The 26,491-nt window shown below is 45.0% G+C and overlaps 1 protein-coding gene across 1 annotated transcript; it reads right to left on the bottom strand.

The window, feature by feature from the left end:
- Nucleotides 1-1,285: 1,285 nt before the first annotated feature.
- On the bottom strand, nucleotides 1,286-25,629 carry WDR86 (WD repeat domain 86). Its single transcript, XM_082308470.1, has 7 exons — nucleotides 25,558-25,629; nucleotides 23,316-23,628; nucleotides 20,368-20,509; nucleotides 18,382-18,814; nucleotides 8,619-8,754; nucleotides 3,595-3,698; nucleotides 1,286-1,551 (listed from the first exon to the last, which is right to left on the bottom strand). Exons 2-7 carry the CDS (start codon nucleotides 23,476-23,478, stop codon nucleotides 1,333-1,335), a joined length of 1,197 nt encoding a protein of 398 aa, XP_082164596.1. The 5' UTR covers nucleotides 23,479-23,628; nucleotides 25,558-25,629; the 3' UTR covers nucleotides 1,286-1,332.
- Between the last annotated feature and the right edge of the window lie 862 nt (nucleotides 25,630-26,491).

Raw genomic sequence — 26,491 nt, 5'->3', positions numbered from 1 at the left:
CTGCAGCCAGCCACATCCCCTTAAAATGAGAGGAAAATAAAAACTAGACGGTTCGTTGTCTGTAGATGCCACATGTTTATTAGTCCATTCTAAAAAAGGATTACAGCATTTTTATCTTGCTGTAGTACAGAATAAATAAAGCCATAAAAATAAAAACATGTGGTTAGATATTTTTATACTGGTTCTACAAAGAGTTATATCTGCCAATAGAAAAATAGAAGAACCCTTGTTTATTCATGGCTCAGTGGTTATCAGAGGGATGAACCTGGAAAAAGACTGGGAGAACTTCTCTTGAGTTTGACCGCTTCTCTGATGCTCCTAGCAACCCAAGGCCAGGCGTAGCCTCCGGAGGAGGAAAGACAGCACATCTAGAGCGCCCAATAAATTTCCTCACTTTGCTCTCCTCTCCCCTGAAAATATCCCACAATTTGACATTCCCGGTGGGTACAAGGAAAACCTTTCCCCGCCCAGGACAGTCAAGCAGTGGGCCAGGCTGCCCAGAGGCGCTGCACTCACCACCGTAGACCTGGTGCCGAAGGAACTCTTCCGTGCCCGCCAGGAGCCTCCCACCTGGGGAACCGGGCCTGGGGTAAGCGGGCGGCTGGAGCACGCTCCCCCCGCAGCACACAGACACGTGAGGCCGCTGATGCTTCCTTTGCTAAGTGCAAGATCGTAAAAGGTAAAAAAAGAACCCGCCAGGCTGTTGGGAGGAGGACAACTGCTGTGCCTTGGCGAAGAGCTGACCTTGGTACAAAAGGTTTCGCTTGTTCGCTAGCTTACGTTTTGTTAAAAAAAAAAAAAAATTAATTTCTGTCCTACTACTCCCTGCTTCCCAGAGAGGTGTCCAGCCTGCTTTGAGCTCCTCCTGCTGAGCCATGCCGTCCTGCGTTAGCTGGGCTCATCAGCAAAAAACTGACCCGAAGGTCAGCTGTGAGAATTGCATTGGCAGTCGTACTGCAGCGCACCTTTCATTTCTACACACGGCCGAACAGAGGGCACGTGAGCGGGCAGCAGGAACGGGAGAAAACAGCGCTAGATACTAGACAGGCAGAAGCGTGCAACACCTCTGTGCCAGGGGGAACTGAAAACAAGCAGTCCTGGGTAAAGTTCTTAATTACACGCAGAGGTACATCACCTGAACCGCACCGCAGTCCCTCCTGACAATACCTGCCTTGGCGCCGTCCGACAGTCACAGAGAATCCCGGCTCCTGAAAAAGAGGTTCAAGCAAAGCCTTCTCCCATCTCTTTCCAAGTTCTGGTTTACATGGACACAGTGGTGCAGAAAACAAAAGGTTCAGCTTTGGTCACGGATGGAAAGTCTCTTCTGGACAGTCACATTAGTTCAACGGCCTCGTGTTCCCCATTTTCTTGCTGTACCATACAGCCGACTTTATTGTTGAAGAGACGAGACAGACTGCCCTTCTGAGAGCTCCTGCCCTGGGCAGACCTCTCCTTCTTCAAACGCCGCTTATTTCTCTTGCATATTCCCCGGATGTCCCAAATCCTTAGCGTGCCATCGTGGGAAGCTGTGTAGAGGAGCTCGTTGTGGATCTGGAACAACAGGGTCACATTTAATACCAAACCGTACAGCTCGGAATCGGCACAATCCAACTGTCACAAATCAGAGCAAACACAGCTTGATCCTAACACTTAAGGCCTGATAGCTCATTGCAAGAGCCAGTATAAATTATCACAAAAGCTGCTGAAGTGGGATGAGACATTACCACGTCAGGACTCATTTCTCAGCCACTTCACAGAGCCATAAAATATAAACAGCAAGAGTTATTTATAACCTAAACCCACCAGAAAAGCAATGGGGAACTAAACTCGATGTCAGAGTAGGCTGTAGCTGGGAATTTCTGGGCTGATTTCAGGCTGCTGGTTTTGAAGATGAAGCTTAAGGAGGCACCAAAATCAGCATCAGTGGGCAGCAGGGGGGAGGGGTCAGGAATGCTTCCCTTCTCACTTCCTTTGCAGGAAGTTATAGGTACAATTCCTCTTCAAAATTTGTTGTTCTTCCAAACCTGCAGAAATTTAACCTCGATTCCCCCCCCCGTAGTTTCAGTTCCTTGATGAAACATTTGCTGCTGTTGGTAATGTTTCCAGTTGTCCTCACCCCGCCCTAGAAGTAAGCCGTGGGTCTTGATCATCTTCCCCTTCCTGCGTCAGTCTGTCCGCCACGGGCACTCGCAGTCGCCGGAGGCGGGCCGTGATAGCGAGCATCCCACCGGCAGCCTGGCTTACATCAGCGTGAAGCACCGCACAACCACAGCCCCCTCATCCATCCCTCATTAATATACGTAAGATCATATTAAGGTCGCCACTTCTCAGTCCTGTCTCTTCCCGGGATTTTTTTGCCCTGTGCACTTGGAAATGAAATTACAAAAAAAATACGAAGCCAAGCTCTGGTGTTGTCAAGACTTAGGAGCTGCACAGAGTGATCGTATCCGCTATCAGCCAAATACATCCAGGTGACCACCTGCTCCACAGCCAACTGGTCGATACCCAAGAGTGTGCAGTTTAAGACCAACTAGCCACTTGCTAATCCACAAAAAATATACAAAAGACAACCCTATTTACAACTCTCTACGCTTGGGATCAACTCCAAAAGGACTCTTATCCCCTCTCCTTTTCCTTTCGACTGTCAGCCTGCCAGAAATACCCACAGTGTCTCATGTCCATCATCAAAATCCTCCTCCCGCACGCAGCTTTTGCTGAGACCCTGAGGCAGGGAGATGTGGACTCTTACTTGCACAAAGCATCTAAAGATTCAAGTTTTCCCCCCAGGGTTCCTTGCATGATACTGGTCTTTGCATTGCCACCAAGGATTACTAATTCCTCCCCTTTTAACTTTTAAACGCCAGTATCGAGCCTGGACAATATGCAAGCAACTTTTCAGGGACTTAAATTAACTTTCAGAAAAATTTTAAGCCAGTGGCAGAGACTCTTCCATTTGCCTGGTAGGATGTGGGCCAGACATCAATACCGAGCTGCTTCGTCATCTTCATCCCTTCAGAAAAACAGATCCTGATGGCAATATTTTATATAAACGTTTATATACAGGTAGCACATGGAAATCACCACTAGCTCTTCCCTAAGATCAGAAAGGACGGTGAGCAGTCGCCAGCCTGTTGAGGGATGCCATGCCCGGGGGGTTAGGGGTATAACACCGCATATTATTCTGCTGGGATAAAGCAGGAACGTCTCCTCCGCCTAGAGCACTGCAAACATGTATCATCAGCGTCTTGTAACGGAAGGGGTCTCATGAGGTTGGCGTCCACTCCCTGCCCCTACACAGGATCAGTTACATCTGTCTCATTTCTTACGGTTGCTTGTCTAACCCGACCTGAAAAACCTCCAATCACACACAAAGGACTGTCTCTGAGGACTCGTTCTGTGGTTTCACTTATCCTCATTATTATCGAGTTTGTCTAAAATTACAAAAGGAATATTCAAGTCCGTTACTTTTCGTCTTACCCTAGCGCAACATCCAGCCCAAGACACACAGAGCAGCTAGCCACACCAACTCCCACAAACCAAACGAGGGAGCAATCCGAAGTGAGAAATCCCAGCAAAAAGAAACCCCTTCCTGACCTGGATGCAGTTGATGATGAACTTGTGCCCTCGAAAGATCTTCTGCAGGACACCGCTCTTGGAATTGAAAGCTCTCGCGCAGGCATCACCGCTTCCCGTGAACACTGCAACGCAACCACACAACAGAGCACACGGCCAGATGTCAGCAGCCACGTAAGATCAGCTCATGCGAGTTCAAAACGTACCTAACACTGGTTCACAAAGGACCACGACGTATCATTTTTGGGCTTGATTCTCTTCTCGGTTATTGCAAGTCCAGATAATTTTCATTTCGCTGACCCCAGCACGCTTGTTTTCATTGATGTTTTTCACTGAACTGCCTTAAGCCTGAAGTTCCTACATACATCGGCATTTCACTCCACACACACTTCAAATATCTATTTCTGCTCTTCTCTTCCACGCATATTTCCCTGCCTAAACATGCCTCAATAATTCTAAGCAGGCAATTTATCTCAAGTCTGGCTTTAAGGATTTCCACTAAGCCTTCCATTTGTTTTACCACAGTTATTTCCAGGTTTCCATTCAGTACTACAGTATCTTCATCACTTCTGCTGCTGCATCAAGCAGCAGAAGCATCTGTACAGCGGAGCTGCAAACCACAGAATCAGCGTTACCACCTCTGATGATACTAATAATATCAATTTGGCCTTAGCTTCGTTAAAACATACCCTTTTTTCCCCCCATTTTCAACCCTAAGCTTACTATCAATAGGTATGGCCATCTCTGTTGAAATACCACAGTTAAATCGTCTGCCCTCAGAGGTGAGTGGCATGTGCAGGCAGCTTTACAAAGCAGCTTTATAAATTCTTTCAGTGGGGTAGATTTCTTCAGCTAAATCCTGTAGCTTAGGATCTTTGCAAGCACAGATCAGCTTTGTAGAGCCTTTAAGTGATTCAAGACCCAAGCTGTAATCTCTATTTCAGTATGGCACAGAATTATTTGAGGGTTTTGGCTGTAACTTGTGTGCTATATTGTACATGTGCTACAAGAGGGGGGAGGAGTTTAAGTAAATTAAGCGTGACCAGGGATTTTGGCTCTTCAGCAGGTTTCCTTAGGGTATCTTAACATGTTTGAAGAACAATTTCTCAGCACTTCAGGATCTTCACATCAGATCCCCAGAACTGCTGCATCCGGGAACTGTAAGGCAGTGTTGAATATTTACATTTTTATACTTAGCAATAGGCCCCCAAAGGAGCACATTTGTGTGCTTTAAGGGTTACAATTGTCTTCATAAACACTCACTTTCCTTCACTTAACCCAAACTCCTCAAGTTTATCTAGAGATAAATATTTTAGAACTGCAAAGAGCAATATATTCGCTGCTCCCTGCATTTCACGTCTTTGCAAAAGCCACTAGCATGGAAAGATTTTTACAAAACTGAACTGCCTGGAGACAACAGATTCCTTGTCTTTTGGGAGAAGTCAGGCACTGGATTCCTAAAGAGAGGTGAAGAAATTATCACGGCAGTAAATTCAGGACTACAACAAGAGACGAGAGAACAGGCTACCTACTGCCATCAGCTTTTCAACTTCAAATTAAACGGCAGGAGGCTGGGTCCTTCCTGGGTACGCCTTCAAGAAACGTCCAGATGTGGAAAATCAATGTCATTTTATATGGGCCACTATAAATTCAATTGCCAACACAATCCTGAAAAAGCATTGCGTCCCATTCTGCAAGTGAGGAACAACGACGTAAAGCAGGGAACAAGGGACAGATTTTTTTTTTTTTTCCTAGTGAATGGAAATCACTTAATACTGTTACACACATGCAGAGTAGGAACCAATTAAGAGCTGTTTTCACTACACAGCTGTCAGTTGACTTTAGCTATCGCTATCAGGATTTTGCTGCTGACAGACATCCTTTATGTCTTTTGAACTGTCACTCTAGATATAGGAAGTCTCTTTGCACCTCTGAGTTTCAAAGGAGAGCTGTTGATCTAACCCAGATTTACCATTTAAATATATGCTTATATATACCACCTGTGAAACAAACAAACAACAAAAAAACCCAAAATCAACAATTCATTTTTATTTTGTACTTAAATTTCAGAGACTCTTGGGAAGGAGAACAGGTTTTAAATGTTCCCTCGGAGTTTTTGCAACATGAAAAAATATAAACCGCATTAAATTTTAAAGGACTGTGCACATACTGTAGGAGAGAAATAACCAACATAATATCATTAAGTAAATCAGATTGAGAACCAGCTTTAATATTCCCCCTGCTATTAATTCCACAAGCAGACTGAGGAAAGCCACTAGAAACACATTCTGATGATTTAAAGCATAGTTCTCAGATCTGTCAGGACTCCCTGTACAATATAAAGCCATTTTGGAAACACACATATATTTTTCCTCTCATTCTTCTACTATATTTTCATATTTAGACGGTAAACCCTTTGGGGAAACGAGCCTTTGGGTACTGATCAGATAGATCTGAATTCTGTTGCTCGCTAACGGAAGGTTACCACTTCTCAGCTGAGATTCTTGCCGTGTTCTTGGGCTGGTGCAAATGTGACATAAACCATAACAAACATCATTTATACTGAAGTATTTTCTCCACATTTTTGAAAGACAGAGAAGAGACACACGGTACTGATCTGTCCCAGGTGAACAGCTAGAATTTTAAGCTACACTGGCTCCAACATTTGGTATCCAGCAAACGTGTCTTTGATTACTTATTTACACAGTATGTAATAAGTTGTTTTTTTTTTTTTTTTCCCCCTTAGAATTACAACATATTACAATAATGCAAGCAATCATAGTATATAAATTCATTTTTAAGGGGAAATTTCCTCTTTCAATAACTAAAATGTGTCTAAATTAAATTCAAACAAGTCCCTAATATTTTTCCATGACCTTTTTTCTACCCTTCAAGTGGAACAATTCAATTCTCCCTGTTTGACACTTCCAGTATTTTTGCATTTGATTTGAAATGAGATCTTAAATAACTCTGTGAACATTTCCATCACACTATCAGGATGTTCTTCACAGGTCTGACTAAATGCAGCAATATTGCCTGCATTTTAAGAAAAAAAAAAAAGAGTGTTATGGAAAAATAATGTATGTGTATGGGAGGGACAGGGTGGTTGGCTGAGGGGGAAGAGAGAGAAAGCTGCAGAGCTGATGGGGGTGGCATCAGATAATGAAACTTTTGTTTGAGCCTAAACTTTCTTTATGATGGTTTTAGAGAGCCTGGGCCAGCCTACGCTGGTTGCATGAAAAGCAGGATCAACACTGAAAATACGCAGCGCTGGAGGTCTCATTAATGAAGGAGACAGTCTCTCCATCTCCCAGCCTGACATGAAGACTCCTCACTGGATCAGGCCAACATCAGCTTAGCACAGTTATCTCGCCTTTGGGTAGTCCTGATGAATTCAGTGGTTTGGTTTGTATCTTTACAATTAAAAGGGGGGAAACACACCAAATCAGTATTTTGTTTGCCACTGTTCATCCTGGATTAAAATTTCTTGTTCATTTCCCCTGTCCTACCTGCCTGCATCTTTGAGCAACAATAACTTCAGGAAACAATGTAAGTGCAGACCCTTTCGCCTTCCATTTCAGCCTTCTAGCCAACTGCAAAAGCTGAAATCAGCAGAAATTATAACCTGCAGGTAGGGGAGAGTGGGGTAGTTCTGCAATATTGGTGAGGAGAGATGAAACTAACTGCAAATCATGATTAACTGTTTTCAATGGAGAAAAGTAGTGCTGTGGGTCTAACGCTGAAAGGAAGACCAAAAAAAGGCTTCCTGATTAAAATCAAAATCTACCTATGGGCTTGGTTACACGTTACGTTTCCAAACATAATTAAGAAATCAATTCAGTTACTGGTTTATCAATGTGGTCAGTCAGCCATGTCAAGCATGGTGCTAGACAACTGCCATTAAACTGTAATCTGCCTGGGCAGGTACAACTCTCTTCTAATGTGAACCATCTTGCATTTGTCAGCCATTTATCACCATCGCTCTGATGACCTGCCAGAAGAGATGTCAAGGCCCAAATAGCAACCATTCATTTGGCGTTACCCGTTCGCTTCATAGCTGAAGTACAGAAATCAAAATCAGAAAAGCGTTGCGAATTTCCAGATTAGATTAAGACAGGCGTTGCCATCCCGGTTACCCTGAAGAAGAGAAGTACTTGTTTGGGAAGCAAATGACGGCACATCAGGTCTAACGCCAGTGGCAGGATAAGGCCAGGATGACACACAGAGAGGTTCAGGCTGATAAAAACAGAGGCACAGTCTTGCAACCCAAACCCAGAAATACAAAGATGACGTGCAGAAGGAAAGCCAACCAAGACAGCAACTTAAAAGAGGAGGTTTCATAGTCAGAATATACTGTTATGTTAACAGCGGACAGTTACGTGAAGATATCACTACTAACAGGAGTATTGACAGTAGGGGAACAGAGTCCCAAGCATTAGTAAGGCAAGCAATGCTTGGCTACTGCAGAAAGTTGGTTTGGGGAACAACTACGTGAAAGAGGACAGATAAAGGGAAAGAACTTGTGGAAAAGGAGTCTAGGAGATGGCCAGAGCCTGAACAGGAAGCCTCACTGTTAGAAAGAAGCCGTGAGCATCTGAGATGTGATTCTGGTTTAGGACAGTCCATTACACGTACCTACGAGGCAGCAGAGGCAGGCACAGGCTGCATATCCAGCAGCAGCACTTGCTGTCCCCGAGTATGCAGCAGAAGCAGCCTGACAGACATCAGAGTAGCGAGGTTAAACCACGGCTATACAAACAACCCACAGACAGCTCAGGATTTAAGCCGCTTCCCTTGGTAACAGAAATAAAGCAACTGCCTCTTCATTTGCCAGAAGACGGAGGTGGAAAATGGAGGGAAGATCTAAGCTTCCCACATGGAGTAGTGCGGTGGAGTTTGATACTGAGCATAAACATGCTGGAGTTGAAAAAAGTGACAATTTTGCAAGCCTTCAAAATTACAAGATTCTCTATTAACAATCTTTGATCAAAGACAAACATTGAAAAGGAGACAAGGGATTGCTGAACATAGCAAAAGCAACTTACAGATCCCAGCGTGGTATTTCAAAGTGCTAACGCTGTGTTTGTGAGCCTTGTACGTTTGGATTCGCTCCCCAGTGTCTACTAACCAGCACTTCACTGTCCTGTCCGCGCTTCCTGAATACAAGTGCCGATTCACTAGCTGAAGGGAAGAGAAAAAAACATCAGCAATAGTCTCTCAGGCACGTTCGTGAGAGAACTGCACTGAAGTGACTCATCCGAAGCCACGGTTTCCAACTCAACAGCCTGTTAAAGAGCAACAACTACACCTTGAAACAGAGGGATGGTGAGCACAACCAACCTTGCATTCTTCACGATCGCATGGCCCATTGACTTCTGGGCCTTAAAAACAGCTCCCACATTTCAGAAGATATAAAACTTAGCCCATCTGCTAGTGCAAGCAGGCAGGATTTCAGTGAGCTTAACAATGCTAACCCTACCTCCATAATTAGTTACATTATTACAGCCTCAAAAAAACCCTGCAGTGTAGTTTCCGCAAAGCATATTTGACAAGAACTCTTATCAGATTGTAAGTTTTAATTACAACAAAAATTTCACAACAATTTTGAGTAACAAAAAAGTGAATTAAAAATAAAATCCTATGCAACATCAACCAGGGTTTGACATGATCACTCTGCACAAGGTCAATATTCGGTAATGCTAACTCTTCCTTGATACTGTTTTGTATTTGCGTTTCCACAAGTCTAAAAAGACTGTGTTATCAAATGATTAAATAATTAACTATCCTTACACAGGTTTCTAAACATCTTCAATCAGAGTGTCTTCTGCTGTGTGTTTAGAGCGTATAAATCCCCAGGAAGACCGGTGCCTGATGACACTAGTTATCCTGCACACTGCGTGAACTCACTAGTGGTGGAGGTTGGTTTTTATTCCAGACAGACACGACAAAGAATGGCAGAGGGAAGGATTGCAGATGGGAAACCAAGAGAGGCACAGTAACAAACCATCCAAAGCCTGACAGCTCAGCAGCGAAACCCTCCACAGTCCAAAGAAAAATCTAACAAAAACAAAGTAAAGGTTTCAACAGCCATCATTAGGTACAGTTCTGATTGCGTACTCCTCCAAGCAGAGGACTGGCCCAACACCTGCCGTCAGAAGGCCGTGCAATGAAGGCAGCCAGTCACCACAAGCAATCCACGGGCTGTAGTCCGAGGTAAGCTTCATGGACTTGCAGCAATCTCTGTATCAAAAGGACAGAGAGGCAGGAGGGGGAACCCTGATCCCCCACAAAGAAACAGAATTTGCATAAGGACTAATAATACCCTCTTTCCCCTCTAGACAGACAGATCAGAAGGCTCAAGTGACGAGCAAAGCACTAACCCCTTATGCTCCTCATGTCTTCAGGAAACCAACTGCGGAACAAATGACAAATCAACTTGACATGGGTCTTAGGTCACTTTTAAGGGGCTGGTTCTTCCACCACCTTAGATTATTATAAACCCACGGCCTCCACTCTTTGCCCACTCTGTATCTGTAAGGTTGAAACGTTTTTCACGCTCTCCCATCTCCACCCCCATTCCCAGAAGAAACCACCCCGTTCCCAAAAGGCATCATAAGTGAGCTTTGTGCAAAAGAACGTTTGCACTGAGTTACAAGAACATGAAACAAAAGGTGTTTTAAGATAAACAGCACTACAGCGAGGGGAGTGTGCTAACCAACGTAAGAAACGTACACGGGCAGACCAAGATGATCACTGGCTGCAGCTCCCACCAGCCCGCTCGGAGCAGTGCATGCCACACCTCCTACCAGCAGAACGTGGCCCATGGGACAGATTTCACAGCTAATCATCAGGAGCCTGGAAAACACATACCACTGTTAAAAGCCAGTGGTACTCTGAAATGTCACATCCTATTACTTTTGAGCTGTTTTAGCAATGGCATTAAAACTACATCTCAGTGAGGACAGAGAAGGAATGACCAGCAGCACTAACAAAAACTGAGAGCTATACAGTCAGCCTGAGGAAGGTAACCTGACTTTTAAATTTCCAGACTCAACCTGAATGGGCACGAAGAGCATTGGTCACATTGCACCTGCTGAATGGAAGAGGTTGCTTTGAGTTGAGATCCCGCTGCATTGTTCTCGGCCAAGTCATTGCATTTCTTTTTCAGACATCTTGCTAGCAGCATCAACCCACTCACTGAATAAGGGAAAACACTAAGTTATAACCCCTTGCAGGTAAATGCCACTCTGCCTTAACAGTACATTACGTTACGCTGCTTCATTTCTACATTTAGGTGGGTGCGTAAGTGCTGAAGTGAAACAGAAAAGCTGTAACTTGCCTAGATCTGCTAATTTGCTAGATATAAAAATGTGTTAAATGACGTGGGCTTACTCAGGTAATTTATAGCACCAGGATCATAAGAGCCATAAAAGCTTCTGATGCCCAGTCAGAGATCAGGAGAGCTGGCTGACACACCAACCACCTTCATTAAATTCAAAGCCTCTGTGCTACCCAGGCTGCTGCATGATATACTTCTACGCACCTTCCTCCCCCTCACCAGTTTAAGCAGGCGAGCACAGCAGCAAAGGATTCTCAGCCTTGCATGGAAACAGAAATACTAACAGGTTAAACAGTCTACCGGATGCCACAGACTAAGCCTGCAGCACAGCCAACAGCAAAACCCAGGACAGGCTCTGACTGTCACACGGCCTCTCATTTACATGGTATTTTTAAAACACAGAGCATGAAATAGCAATTAGTGGAGAAAGCCATCAAGAGCTATCAGCTCAGGTTGAAGTTGCAAATCAGATCTGCCTTTAGTGACGTGATGCAGGCATCATCTCATTTAAATTGATGCAGACACCTACAGCTAAGATAAGTCTCCTTATAGTCACTGCAGTCTAGGGCACAATTCATCTCATCCCGAAGCAGATGTCTGAAACAGATCACGCCCTAAAACTCACTATTTCCCCCCCGACAAGGACAGCCTTCTCAGTTGTAGCCATCTGTATCAATTTAGGTGAGATGACTCCTTTTTCACTTGACTAAAGATAGGTCTAGTTTACAACTCCACCCTAAGCTACAACACTTCAGATATCTATATTTAATCAAAATAATAATAATAATCATCACATACTGTTCCCCTAGCCAAAGCACCTTACAAGCAGCCCCCACACTCCCGTAAAATAAATACCTTCCCTTCTGGTAAAACAAATACCTTCCCTACTTTACAGATGGGGAACCATGATATTATGCAACTGAAGTCCATCCAAAAAAGGACATGAAATTTATAGCATCCTAACTTTTGAACGCCCAAATCCCAGAGTGCAGCCCTGATTTGGGAAGTTGATCCAGGCTGCAACCGTCCCCTCCTACAACGCACAGGAAGCATTACGTGCTTCAGGGCAGCTGTGACAAGCAACAGTGCACAGCATCCCTGAAACGGGTCAAGACGGTGTATGAAAAGCAGATGGGATTCTGTCTGAGAAGAGCAAGACAGAGGCACCAATCCAGTCTGACCCACGTCAAATCGGTATTTTTCCTCCAGAGCCTTCTTTCAGAGTTTGCATCCGAACGGTGTGGCTATGCCCCAACAACGCAGAAATGGCAGCCTTGGCTCTAACTCGCCAAGGCTGGACGCACCGTGCCAATGCCCTCACGCTGCCTGGGCACAAGCCACCTTTGCTGTGGAAGCAGTGGAGGTCTTAGGGTCACAGCCAGCAGCACAGGTCCTGGGCTCCTGTAATCATTTTTCTCAAGCCATGACTGTACTGAAAACTACCTAAAAAGCCCAAGAAAGGGGGACTGTAACACAGTTCCCCTGCCCACTTCCAGACAGGTCCCCAAAGCACTAATTTCTAGTTAGGTCACCTTCTGCTGGCTCTCCTTCTAGGACTCTTGCTAACCTCCTTACACCAGCTCAGCTTCTCCTATGCAGCGGTTATGGGACTCTCCAAATGCGTTCAAATCTCCTCAGTCTGCAGACGCCATCTAATCCAGATCCGCCGGTTCTGTTAGACTACTGGGCAAAACAGTATGTTGCTGTTCCTTGGGTTAAACAGAGTTGCTGTTCCTTGGTTTAAACGTCCTCGCTGACACGTTACACTCAGCAGATCTGTCCCCTTTTGGGAGCTGGACAAAGCATACTGACCTCTTCATCAAAATGTAGGATCATGCTGCAGCTTCGGTGGGAGCTAAGCCTCCTGGCTGCCACGACTGGCACCCATTTTTGTTTATGGGCATCCAGGAACAATTATTTTCAGCAAATACTTGTGGGCTAGGTCCCCATCCCATAACTACTGGGCTTTTCTAGCCCAAAGGCTGCAAACCTTTACCCAATTCCCTACGTCTCAGTCCTATTCTTATTAAAAAATTTAATTTTCTTATGATTTAGGAGGAAAAATGTAAAATTTCACTCAACAGATTTTTCCAGATATACCCAAGTTTGTCAACTCTTGGTTTAGAAATGATCAGTAGAAACAGTTACATATTCTAATCTGCAACTGCCTGGAGAAGCGGTGATATCTTCAAAGCTGTATTTTTCTTGGCTGGCTTTTGAGCACTTCATTCACTTTGGCTAACTGCCCAACAAAGCTCCTGCCATGCTCTTCCTTGTCAAGGCAAGGACACCTGTAGCAGAGCAGACAACACAGAACAGATTTGCAGCCCAGATACTAACAAGCGGAGCGGACATTTCAAACCCAAGTAGCTTCAAAAGAATTAAAAACCTGATGACAGTCAGATGCCCAGTTCTAAAGCCTCAGCCAGACAGCAAAAAATCACTGCATTGATAGCTGTAATTTTGGACTGTTAATTTTTCTCATTACTCTGAGGGACTTTGCTTTGAACCAGATGAAACACTGAGACACATGAACGGAGCAAAGTTGTCTTAATCCTCAGGCCAAAGTACCGGAGATGTACTATTCCATGTAAAATTTCAGTCCGACTTGCTTGTGAGTAGCAAAGTAAGAGCAGTAGCAAACTACAGGTTGTAAACACTGAAGTAGTTACAGGTTTCATTATTAAAAAATGCCAGTTTTATTCAACCCTGACCTTGGCTGTAGCCCCCAGGCACACCACAGTTTGAATAAAAAAAAAAAAACAAACGATCACTTCTAGGGTTGGTCTCTCAAGACAACCACAACTCTATTGCTCCACCAGCTTGGCTGAACTGAATACATGCAGCAGCTTAAGACAATTTCTACCCATATGAATGCCAAAAATATCTGCAAAAGAACGGTTTAGAAGGTATTTCAACCTTATAGGAATGGAGTTTGCTCTCCCAGTTAATCTTTGCTATAAGAAACAATTTATCCCTCATCTGAGGAGAGGCAATCGGCTCCCCAGATTTGGACACATCCTCTTTCTGAAGGTCATTGCACTCAGACTGGCTCCCAGGAACTCCATGATGAGTTCACATCTGCAACCGTTACCCGCTTATTCTCCACATGGGGGTCAGTGTTCCTACAGTCTGCCAGCTGGGTCTTCTGTTCACAACCACTGCTAAGTTAAAAATCACCAACTTGGACCAATCTCAAGTTACAACTATGTAAGTCTTCGGCTCAGTTAGACTTTCAGGATCCTATTCAAACCACATTCATTTTAACGAGCTAACGAAATCCCTGTGGGCAAGAAATTGTTTTTTTTCCTGAGAATCCATCTAGAATGAGCTCTCTGGTCTGGCTGTTAGAGAACATTTTTCAACTTTTTTACTGCAGTGCAAAGTAATGGTCCTAGAAACATGTTTCTTTTCTACAGGTGTTGTACACATTCATATTCCTCTAATTCACATCTTCATCCTCTGATGAATTATGCAACAAATACAAACACAAATTACAAAAAATATGTGCACTTCATTTAATTGGTGTGACAAGAAAAAATTCTGTCCCCGTGACCACAACAGTTACGCGTATAAACGCAGTTCAGGCAACGGCTTAGTTCAAAGCATTCTTTTCTTCTAGTCAGCTTTAAAAGGCAACTAAAGGGAATGGTCTAAACAAAGGATCTTTTGCAGGAAAACCAGAAGCAAGTCCTTGCCCACTCATGTTCATTTAAAACTCCTTTTGCAAGAAAGGAGTTTTCTTGCAAGAATGTTTGCTATAGGATCCAAGCTAAATTCCAAGCTGGATCATTTCTCTCTGCCAGCTTTTGGCAGCACAATTTTGATAAATACTCAGAGGCAGAACAATCAGCAAAGGACAAAGCAATCCTTGTGAGCGGTTTGCAAAGCTACTTTGGAGACATTTAGAAAAACATACACAAGTAAATATTTAAGTCAGGGTTATTCAGCCTATTGCAGGCAGTCACGCTAATGAAAATGCGTGTTTGATTATTAATTGCAAATACTGGTCTTCAGCCAGGCTTGAAATCTTTAAGTGGAAGAACTAGCATGAGCTGTGTGACTACACTCAGCCCACCCTCACTTTTTCCCATCGCTTCCTATAAAATCTCATCATTGGCTCTTACATGAAGAGGGAGCACCCAAAACCGCTGCTGTCCCTTGCCTGCCAAGCTCTCAGTGCATTGCAGGAGAAACAGAGTGAAGAGTTCTGGCTGCTCCACTGCTAGTTACCTTGCCTGACTATGAGAGTCAGGGCTGACTACGTAGGTCAAGACCTGACTACGAGGTCAAGGCCACCAAGGCACCTACCATGCACACAATTCCCACTGCAGATAGAAAGTCTCCTGGCAAAACTTTTGTCAGTCTAATTTAGATAGTGGAAGGAAGAGGACAGTGGTGTTAGAATAAGCTGGTACCTGCAGCAGAACTACTCTGACAGCAGACCACATGCAATCCGTTCAGCTGTAAATCACCCTCAACAGACTGGCCCCAGGACAGCAGGACAAGCCCTGGGGAATATCTGAGGAGCTCACCCTCTTCCCTCCGCTGCCCAGGACCACCAAGGACAGGGGAAAAGGGAAAGCTAAAAGCTCATCAGTGCTTTCCATTCTGCCATGCTAGATTAGAGTTGCTTTCAGGCTCCTCTAGCTTATGCTAGCTGGCAACATCACCTAAAGGGTCTTGGAGCAATGGAGGAACATTCAAAATCCAAACATGCCTGTGGCATCACCCCTCTGCTTTTCATATGCCAGCACTGCAGGAAGCAAGGTGGAAAACATGGGTGTGCTTTATGGATATCTACCCAGAAAGGCTCCTTCAAGAAGCTCCAGGAATTTCCATTCACTGCTACAGCAACACTATTGGTATTTACTGGAAAGTAATGGGAGATGACTGGAACAGTCCAGACCTAATTTGCAGCAGTTTAGAACATCCTGGGGCATTCCCGTTAATAACAGTACTTTTTGAAGTTGGGGAAAATATGGTCTCAATATCCAAATTTTTCCTGATCTGTGTCCAGGATGAGAGATCACATTGAGCGTTTCTCAAAATTTTTGAAAGGTCACCCTCCCTTAGGGATCTTTATTTGAATAAATAAAGATCAAAATAAGTCTTTATTTTTTTCTCTTTATTCTCTCCACAGAAGCATTATACCCACCCAGAGAACAGGTAACTAGCTTTATTTGCTGGCACTAACTCAGTTTCTCCAGGACAGGGGAGTGAAAATCTGGTATAATTAGCAGCTCACTTCTGCTCTGAAGAAAATGAACTGTTGTCAACAATTAAAACTGACTGCTGGCTACTGTGAGCAATGCACAGCTACCTCCAAGTCCTTCCTGACCCCCAGTTTGAAAAAATACTAACCCAACTCACTGCCACAGATTGCAACACTGTTACTAAGAAGACCTAGGCAAAAAAGGCTCCAAGAGCTTTTTGAGAAGAAAACAAAAATTTAAAAAAATAAACACCTCTATTCAGGAAGTTTCCCTTCTGTTGTAACATCTTTGTATGGATTCTGGTGATTGACCCCTTTCTAAAACAATGAAAATACCATGTGGGCTGTGTTGAGAAGCAGCCAAGTGGAACAGAAGGGCCAGTGTTGAACCCAGTAAGGAAGAGGGAGGAATTAGGAAAGATCGACAGCCTAAAGCTATTCAACAGCAGTACAGTGACTGCTTAAGCTGGGATAAGTTTTAGAAGCCTAGAAACGAAGTGCTCTCTGTGGGGGCAGTATGTACCTCAGCTGGACTCTTCTAGCCTCAAACATCAACTGGTGATGAGAGAAGTGAGGGGCTACCAGTTACTCACAGCTAGCAGAAGACTGGACCAGGCCTGTTGCCAACACAGTCTTGGCAGCAGTAGTCTTGTGTACTTTGAATTGTTCAGGTTTTCCAAATAGATGTATTGGTTTTGCTTTTCTCCTCCCCTACAAGAAGTTCTGTTTGTTTAAAACTGTTGTTTAACTCTGTGCTCACAAGCAGAGAAGCATTGCTCATTCTTGAGCATTCAAAGAGCGTAATTGAATTTCCCAGGCTTCTGGGAGAGGGTCAAGCCAGTTTTGTGTAACAATTTTAGCAAGAGCCCAATTAAATTAAAGCAAGCTCTGTTGTTGCCAATCTGTGCCTTGGAGAAGGGTTACAATTAAACAGCAAAACATAGCATGACACTAAGAACAGCAACAGATTTACTTGAGCATCCTCAAAATATGTTACCACAATATCATAAAAACAAGCTTTAACACTGAGAATTTACCCAAGCAAGACAAACATTACTCCAGGGCAACATGATTTTCTGTGGGTTTTTTTTTTTCCTTTCTAAAACTGAAGGAAAATAGAATTCCTTCAGTACTATCGGGTTTTCAGTCTGCTAGTGTCAGCTGTGACTGCCTTCTTTAGAAACAAAGGCAACACGTATTAAACAGCTGTTAAAAATACATACTGTAGCCTCTGTAAAGGAAAACCACTTATGGACAACAAACACAAACAAGGAGAGTAATGAGAAAAATTACTGTCATTAACTTCAGTCAGACACAGAGTTATAAACATTTAAGGTTTGCTGACCCGAAACTAAGTTACAGACCATCATATACCTTCTTTAAATACACCATTAGCATTTTCTGGTGGATAATGGAGCCTACAGGACAAGTGCTTGTATGATAGTTCCCCTTTTCTTTCATCTGCCTAACCTCCTTTTCTCCTCTGCAACATTAACAAACCTGGCAGCATTCACCAGAAAAATACTGCAAACAGAAAAACAGGGCAGAGTTTTTCAGGTCACGTTAAATTTTTTCCCCTCTCTCCTTCATCATTTCCTGATTTCTCTCCCCCATGCTCTAGTTCTCTTTTCCATTGTCCTTGCCCATTTTCTTGTCTTGGCCATCTCGTTCTCCCTTTCTTTTCTCAAATTATGTCTGTGTGGTTTTTAAAACAGGATTTCTTTCAGCTTTATGCTTTCCTATTTTCTTTTGCCCACAATTTTGGGTTGGGTTTTGGGTTCGGTTTGTTTTTTGGTTGTTTTTTTTTTTTTTTTTTAAGTTATCTGGTTTACTCTGATTTTTTTTTTCCCCTCCCCTTTTTAAGTTATCTATCCGACCCTGTGTCTGTTTACTTGCTCGGGTTATTTTTCTTCAAAGTCTGGTGATCCTGTGTACACAATCCTACTCAGATGAACAGCCTTCCCAGCAAACCTACTTATGAGTTTCAAGACCTAGGAGGATTTAAATAGCTACTGAACTAGAAGTTAGACCAGGATAGCCACTAGAAGCCAAGAGGATATCAGAAAGTGTTTTAGGGAAAGAGGATTTGTCTCAAGGCCACAGAGCACTGTTATTTTGTTATTACATGAATGTTTAAGCTTACCATTTATAACCTGTCTCGGAAGAGCTTCTTTATGAAAAGACAGCTGAGACCCACATGAGTTAGGATATGGATACCCCCTTCGAAGGCTCTTGAAGAAGCCTCTGTTCTTACCTCTAGGCAAATTACTGATCCTTGATGCTCTTTGAACACTTTCAACTGCTCACCAGTGACAATATTCCACGTTCGAATGGTATAATCCGTGCTGCCAGAAAACAGCTCCCTGTTTGGTGCGTCAAGTATAAGGCATAAGACAGCCCCAGTGTGTCCCAGCAGCGTCTGGTAACAGCGCCCACTGGACACCCACCAGACCTTAACAGTGCAGTCTGTGCTACCTGTCACCAGGAGGTCTCTGCTCACTTTCTCCTCCTCCTCCTCTTCCTCCTCTTCCTCTTCAAGAACATCCCTGGAGGAATAGTGAGCTAGAGTCAGGACACAGTTCCGATGGCCCCGGAATTCCTGGATTTGTTTCTCCTTGTCCACACTCCAACAGCGGGCTGTCCTGTCATAGGAGCCACTAAAGAGATAATCTTTGGCAACCAGGATCCTGCAAAAAATAAAGTTTGCGTGTATAAACAGTATCATTCTTTTTACATAACCATTTTTTGTTACAATTTCAATGCCAAGCACCCCAAAGTCAGAAACAGTAGCATGAACACATAACCCCAATTCAGCATCACTGTTTAATACACATTATTTATGAACTTTTTTGTTGGATTTAAAAAAAAAAAAAACCAACAAAACCCAAACACTTCCCTGTTTCTACTTTTAAAATTGAGACCCCTTGTTCAGGCACACTGATGTAGACATATTTACACTATTGCATTGTAACTTTGGGCATTTGTGTTTTTCCAAAATCTTTTCCAGCAGCACTATTATGTAATTTTCATAAGTTATATATACTAGCTAACAGTTTGTTGTGGGTTTTGTTTGTTTGTTTTTAAAAAAAAAGAACTCATTCTTGGTAACTATTTATTAGTATTTCTTTGCAAATAATTATTTATAAACTGACCTATGAAAATAGCTTGGAATTAAAATAACAACAACAAAAAAACCAAAACGACACATTCCAGGAACCTGAACTGTAACTGACAGTGTGAAAAGATAATAATCTTTCCATCATCAAATAGAGAGAGTGCAGGAAAAGAGATATACACCTAATGTCACTTAGCCCAGGATCTCAAAAAAAGGTAGAGCAAGAGCACCCCACTTGTGACATAACTGAAGAGCAAATCAGAGATTACAGCTCAAGAATTCAACTTACTGGACCTCCAAAATAATGAGTAGTAGCTGCAAAAACATATAACAACAGAAAAATACCTACAGTTCACACTTCCAAACCAGAGATAGGGAATACCAGAACCTGTCTTCTTTGTCAGCTGAGTTTGGTCCTCTGGAACCTTTCAAACTGGCAACAAAGTCATGTGAATAGGGAACACATTTCCCATTTGCTGATCCAAGCAAAAATCAGGCCAGTGCCAAAATACAGACAGAGCCAGCCTTCCTAACTATTTACAGAATCTAGCTACACATCGTATGTGTTTTGAGTTTAGTAAGGAACAAAAAAAAACCCAGCCACCCGCCAAAAAAAAAGTAAGAAAAGAATACCAATCTTTGTCTGCTCTATTTGTCATTAATTAAATCCAGTCCAACTATTAAGAGGCACTTTAAATTGACAGGCCAATCAGTCACGCGCAATCAGTTTAATGTTAAACTTCATTTGCACAAACAGGAATAGTAATTCCAGAAAAAGCCCTGACTTCATCCCTCTTACTGACACAAAGGCTTGACGTGATGTTTTTACATCTATTTATCAGAAGCATCTGTTATCAATTGACTAATTTCTTCTGGAATTTCATTCCTAGCCCTGGATTCAATTCCCCTGCTGTGTGCCTTTCATTTCTCTCCTATCTGCTGTCTATGGATGTGTCAGCACTGTTGCTAGGAAAACTAATCATTACAGCACAGAACACGTGTAGCATAAACTCAAAGGTTTACACAATCCATTTTATTAGTGTAGTAATGGAGAATTGCAGTAAAATGACAATATATGCGATAATAGATTACAGGAACGCAAGGGAAGAACTCCACAGAACCAACCTGTTAACAATTGATGTGTGTCCTCGGTAAATGGCCAGGCACTGACCTGTCATCACATCCCACTTTCGAATGGTATGATCTGCGCTACACGTGAAGGCAGCCTCATTTTCTAAGTGGCAAAAGGTGATGTAACTTTCATGTCCTAGGAATAACAAAGGAAATAAATTCAATCACTGTGCATGCAAGCAGGACAGACCAGTCAGCTCTTCACCTTAACTAAAAGAAAAATAAAACAAACAAACAGACTGAAACTCTAGTTTTAAATGCACCACCACGTTCTTCACATGTAAGGATTTGTATAAAACACAACATTTTTAATTAACAGCAGAAAACTGCTTCATCATTATAAGAATTAAGTGAAAGAGTAGAACAGTACAGTTCCACCAATCAGGTAGATTGAACAGTATTATCAAAACTTAATGAGCTAAATGAATATCAGTATAATAAAACTCAGACTACTGAAGTTTAAAACCAGTAAAAAATTGGCTTATTTTTTTAATGCTTTTGCTTCCTTCTTCTGAAGTCAGGAAAAAAAGGCTGCATTTCAACCCAGCCCATTGATTGTTAGGACACAAACAGCCCTAAATTAAAGCATGAAACTATGAAAAAAGGAAGCAACATGAGACTTACCAGCAAACTTAGTTTCATTGTCCAAGCAGAATGAAACGCAAACAAGAAAACATATCTGCTAAAAAGTCGGCCAATACTTCCCCCATTACGACTAGTAACATGAATAAAACACACAATTTTCAAAATATCAGTATACCTTTAAGGAAATGACACAGAAAGAAAGAATAAGAGCACAATTATTTATACAGTATTCAGAGTATGTTGGGATTCTACAGTTACAATAAAAATAGGCACAACTGCTACTCTAAAAGTTTCGTGCTGAAAAACAGGGCAACGCTAGCAAGGAGGAATCAATATTACAACCTTAAACTTTTGATGTCGCTTAGCAAGATGTGTCATTTTTCTATTGTATCATTAAATGCACCGCATTTAAAAATCACCTTAGGATTCAAGTCCCAGCTTTGTCCAAGATCTCTTGTGTGAAATTGTTGTCACTTATCTCATCGTTGGAATAGTATTATCTTGCACTCTTCTGTTTTAGTTATTTAGACTGTAAGCTTTCAAGATCAGAACTGTTTCCTCTTAAGTCACTATCACAAGAGAGCCCCAGACTTTGGTTGAAGCTGGTGGGCCCCACTGTGATTTAAATAACACTATTCTTTGAGGAGAAAAGAAAAAAAAAAAAATATAAGAAGGACAAATGTGATTTAAGAGACACAGATCGACAGACAAAGATATTAGAAAAACAGAATCATGTTGTAGAATAAAGAGATGGTAAAAAAACTGAGGGAAAGCAGACTGCCCAGTAAAACACTTCGTTTCACTGACTGCAAAAACCAGATTTTACCACAACTCCTGTAGTTCAAAAGCTTTGTTGAAGTTCAAAAGCGAACCAGAATCCATGTTACAAACACACATCTTGTTTTCTCTTAAGCAAATTCACCAGATGCCAAAAGTTAAACAGATCACCAGGGCTATAAGCAAAACTATACCCATCCTCACATTTTTGTGAAAATTTTTTGCAGCTTAAATGGGACAGGTTTCAACCACCGGGATTTTTCTCACAGTATCATGTAATCCTGCTCTGAGAAGATCAAAAAAGCATCTTGGTTACCGCACCGAAGTCTGTCAGTCAGATTTTAATGATCAATAATACTAGAGACACACAAAGGATGCCAAAACCCCCTGTGGCAGACAAGGTCTGGTCAAAAGCAGCCACCACAGAAGCCTGTTGGTTATGCTGCGGTGGAACCTTGAAACTGTGTTATAGATACAGATTTTTCAGTAATTATAGCTTGTACAATATAAATTTATGCAACAACTGTGTGTGTGTATAAGCATAAAAGACATACAATTATCTGATTCGACTGACAGTTCACAAACCATCTAGCCAACCTTCTTTACAGTTCACCCCAAACACCAGCAGTACATAGGCCAGATTCTGAATATTATCCAATATATTTCTCTTTCTAGTTAAAAGTTAATTAGTGGTTTAAAGGGATTTCTAAGCCTAAAGCAAATGCAGTGAGTTTTCCAGGAGCTAGAACCATGGCAGGATGTGGGGAAAAAAGACAATACTCCATAGTTAAAAGCAAGCAAGAAAACAAACAAACAACAACAAAAAAAATCACAGCAATGTGATTTCTTCTTTGGAAGAAAAAAGGATACAAAATTCCAAATTTAAGAGCTTTTTCTCCCCCCGTTTATTAAGAGAAAAGAACATGAGTGAGTGAGAATACGAACATCACATCTTTAGTCCACATCTGACTCCTGCATGACTGTACTTTCTACAGAGTTTTTCTTTTCTTTCTTATTATTGAGATGGTAGTCTAAGGATAATAAATTTTGTTTAAAATGCAAAATCAATTTAAAATGAGAAAGCCCAGCAATTAACATTTCTGTGTGTCAAACGTGGGGAAAAAAAATAGCCTATTTAGTAAGGTTTCCTTCCAGACTTCTGGGTCAAGACGTTCTAAATAAAGATTGTTTCGAAAATGAGATGATTAAAAGGACATCAAAAAAAAAAAAAAAAAAAAAAAAAAAAAAAAAGAGAAGGAGAGAGAGAGAATAACAAAAAGTCCAGATTTCATCAGGGTGTAAACCAGAGGGCTTCCAGAAAGAGACGTAAGTTAATCAACTGCTATGTTCCACACCCTGGGGTAAAAGGATCCATGCATTCAGTAGCGCTGGTAACCTGTTTTGGGTTGAAACAGCTTCTGCTTAACATTACTGTAACCAATACTCAAAAAAAACACAAAACAAAACAAGCATGATTTTGGCTGCCCAGCAGGCTGCAGTGACTGGAAGAGACCAGAACATGCTGTGTGGCCTGTGCCAGGCTTTAGACTCAAAAAATAGGGAAAAAGAAGATATTGTACCTTGGAAGTGGCCATGGCACTGGCTGTCAGCAGTGCTCCAGAGCCGCGCAGTGCCATCCTCGCTACCCGTGAGCAGGCGCTGCCCGTCCGGGCTCAGGCTCAGCCAGTTGATGCCTCCTTGGTGATCTGTGCAGACCTTCACCGCTGAGCCGCTGTTCCCCATCCTGCCGGTCCCAGCGAAGGCAGAAGGCTGCGGGTCAGGTCACCGGCGCTGCGCAAACCCCAGACCGTGCTCTGGGCCTCCAGCCGTCTCCCACCGACCAACTTCAGCCATTACCTCAACTCCAAAAAACCATCAGGGTAGTCCAGACTCCTGCATGGGGACACAAAGGAGGAAGAGGAGGGCACGTTAAATCATTTCACCTCCCCCGTGGGTACATCATTTTCTCAGTCAGGGTGTGCTGAAGCCATCGAGTGCCCCTTTCTCCGCAAGGACCGAAGCCCTACCGTGGAAGCCGGCCCTTCAACCACACGCTCGCTGGTGCGGCTCCTCCATGGGCACTGAGGTACCCCCAGCCCCGAGGAGAGGACCCAGCCTGGACGGCGGCGGTGCCGCTACCTGATGCCCGGCTCCGAGGCTGCCGGCACGCCGCTTCTTTTTAAGCAATTTCAAGGCTAACTTGGGGCACGCTGAAGAGCCGACGCCTCCGAGCGAGGGAAGCCCAGCCTCAGGCGGCCCCCAACGCCCCCGGGGGCCGCCTGCCCCCTCCCCCGGCCGCCGCCGGATCACCTCAGCGGCCCGCAGCGCTCCCCGCCCCGCGCTGCCGCCGTCCCTCCCACACGGCCCCCCCGGCATCTCCGCCCTCGGCACTTACTCATCGCCCCGGACACGGCCGCGGGTGGAGGCGCGGGGCTCGTCTCCGGCGGGACGATCCCGCACTCGGCCTCCGGGGAGGGGGAACCTCCTCCCGCCGGGGGGGCCGGAGCCCAGCGCCGGGCCGAGCGCAGGATCCCCCCCGCCGCCGCCTCCGCCCTGCGGGGAGGCGGGAAGGGCTCCCCTCCGCCCCCGCCGCCGGGCCGAGGCGGGCGCCCCGCCGCTGCCGTGCCCCCCTCAGGCCACCTCGGGGCGGTTCCCTACCCCCAGCGCCGGCCCTCCCTCCATTACCTCCCCCTCCATGTTAGAGCCGCTTCCAACGGCGGCAGCCCCCCTCCCCGGGGCGGGAAGCCGAGGCCTCCCCCCGCCCGCGCCGCTTCCTCGGTGCTACCGCTTCCCGCCTCGTCCTGCCGGGAGGTGGCCGGCAGCTCTGCCCCTCCGGGACGGCCTCCCCCCGCAGCAACCCCCCTTTCGGGGGAAAGAGCCATCTCCCACCCCTCTCGCCGCCCGCCTCCCCAGGGCTGAAGCCGCCCCTTACCTCATTTCAGCCACCCGGCGGTGAGGGGGGAAGAGCGGAGGGGCGGCAGGGTCTTTCCCGGCTGGGGACCCTTTAATAACCGCACTACAACCGAAACACCCCCGCGCCCCCCGCCGCGTCCCCGGAGCTTGGCCTCGGGGGGAGGCAGCGCTTCCTGCGGCACGTTTCGCCCCCTCCGGCTGCCTGCCGGCCCCGCGGCGCGGCTGCGCCAGCCCCGCCGCCTCCGGGCACCCCCGGGGGGCAGCGGCCCCGCGGCGGGCTCCCCGGCGGGCGGCCGCATTCCCTCCCCGGCCTCTCCGGGGCGACGCAGGCGCTTGTGCTGCCGAGCTGCGGGCTGGCTTTGCGGGAAGGCATCGCCTTTTGTTCCTCCTCTCGCCCCCCTCCCCGGGCCAGCTCCCGCCAGACTTCTCAGGAGCCTCCCCACGGGAGCCCCAAACCCCCTCTCTTGCTCTGCGCCTACCCGAAGCTTTTGGGGCCGTTTCTTGTGAACGCGGTCCCTCGCCCCATCCAACCCTGGTACCCCATGGGCTGGGCTGGCTTCGTGCTGCCCCAAACCACCTGGCCAAGGGCTCCGACATGGCGGGGTGGTGGCGGGGAGCTGCTCCAAAGCGGGGCTCTGCTGCCTCGGGAGCTGTGCAAAACGTGGGCTGAAAGGGTCCTGTCCCACCGTGGTACAACTAAACATACAAAGGATAAATCCACTGGAAAGAGAAAAGTGACAGAGGGAGGCCGAGAGCCCCCAGCAAGGCAGCAGCAGTGTCCGAAGTGGATCCCCCCCATAAGAAATGGGAAGCTGCGGCTAATGTGCTGCTAAAAGCATGCTGGCGGTGGTAGGATGAATCACAAAACCCACTTCTCCCAGCTCCCGCCCCATTAGATCAGAAAACCACCTTTTTGTGTCGCATCACCAGCCTTGAAACAAGCCCATCGGCTCCATTTCACACCGGCGTGTTCCATAGCGGGGTTCACCAGGCGCTCGCAGACATTTAACAAGGCATCAGCCCTGCTCCGGCATGATGTATTTCAGCGCGTGGGCTGTACAGAAATGCATGCGTTAAATGGATACTTCATGGGATATGTTATTTTGCACGGCGCATTCTGGCAGAGGCGAAACAGGCCTAATCTGTCACACCCAATGCGAAGACGAGGTGATCCCGATTCGGCTGCCGGTTGTAGCCATGGAACCGTGGAGAAGCTTGCAAGACGGAGCTGTCGGGCTGCAAATTTGGGTTTTACGAGGGTCAGGTCGAGCCCCGTGGCGTATCGTCACCAGCCAGCTCTTTTCTGAAGACAAGCATTTCCGCACAACCCCTGCACGTTCAAGAAACGACCGAGAACTTTTGGTGTGAGATGTGAGCACTGGATTTCTTCCCTCTGAAAATCACATTATCCGTGGAAAGATATTTTTTTGGACATGGAGGCCTGGGAATCGGCTGCTCTCAGGGAGTGTCCCTCACCATCTGCTTGTACATCTGTCAAATCCACTCACAAACCCCTGCCCAGAGTGCTTGTTCGGGAAACTGTAGGATAGATTAGCACTCCTTTTTATTTTCCTACGCTGCTATGATGTGAACGCACGGGAAAATTCAGACGGAAGGGGTATTTTGTTCGGTTGAAGCGGGTATGCACGTTTTAAACACACGCAGTTTAAATCTCCAGGGGAGGCTGAGCTAGAGGGGAAGCCCTTGGCCACAGCTCGGCCGTGCGTTGCCTGTGGGAGCCCGTGGGAGCAGAGGGTGTGCGGGTGTGTGGTTCCTTCCCCCCATTTTTAAGGCCTTTTCAAGGGTTGTTATTATTATTTCAAATTAATATTTCCCTCCTGTG

This window comes from Platalea leucorodia (assembly GCF_965183815.1).
Source record: "Platalea leucorodia genome assembly, chromosome: 1".
In the NCBI taxonomy this organism is placed as follows: domain Eukaryota; kingdom Metazoa; phylum Chordata; class Aves; order Pelecaniformes; family Threskiornithidae; genus Platalea; species Platalea leucorodia.
The sequence above is the reverse complement of the archived record's forward strand: the minus strand, read 5'-3'. Positions and strand labels throughout refer to the sequence as shown.

Coding starts and splice junctions, on each gene's coding strand:
- WDR86 (XM_082308470.1), bottom strand. CDS start 23,478: ATGGGGAACAGCGGCTCAGCGGTGAAGGTCTGCACAGATCACCAAGGA. Junction 20,510..23,315: donor GTGCCATGGCCACTTCCAAG/GTACAATATCTT, acceptor TGTTATTCCTAG/GACATGAAAGTTACATCACC. Junction 8,755..18,381: donor GATCAGTAATTTGCCTAGAG/GTAAGAACAGAG, acceptor TCTTCCCTTCAG/CTAGTGAATCGGCACTTGTA.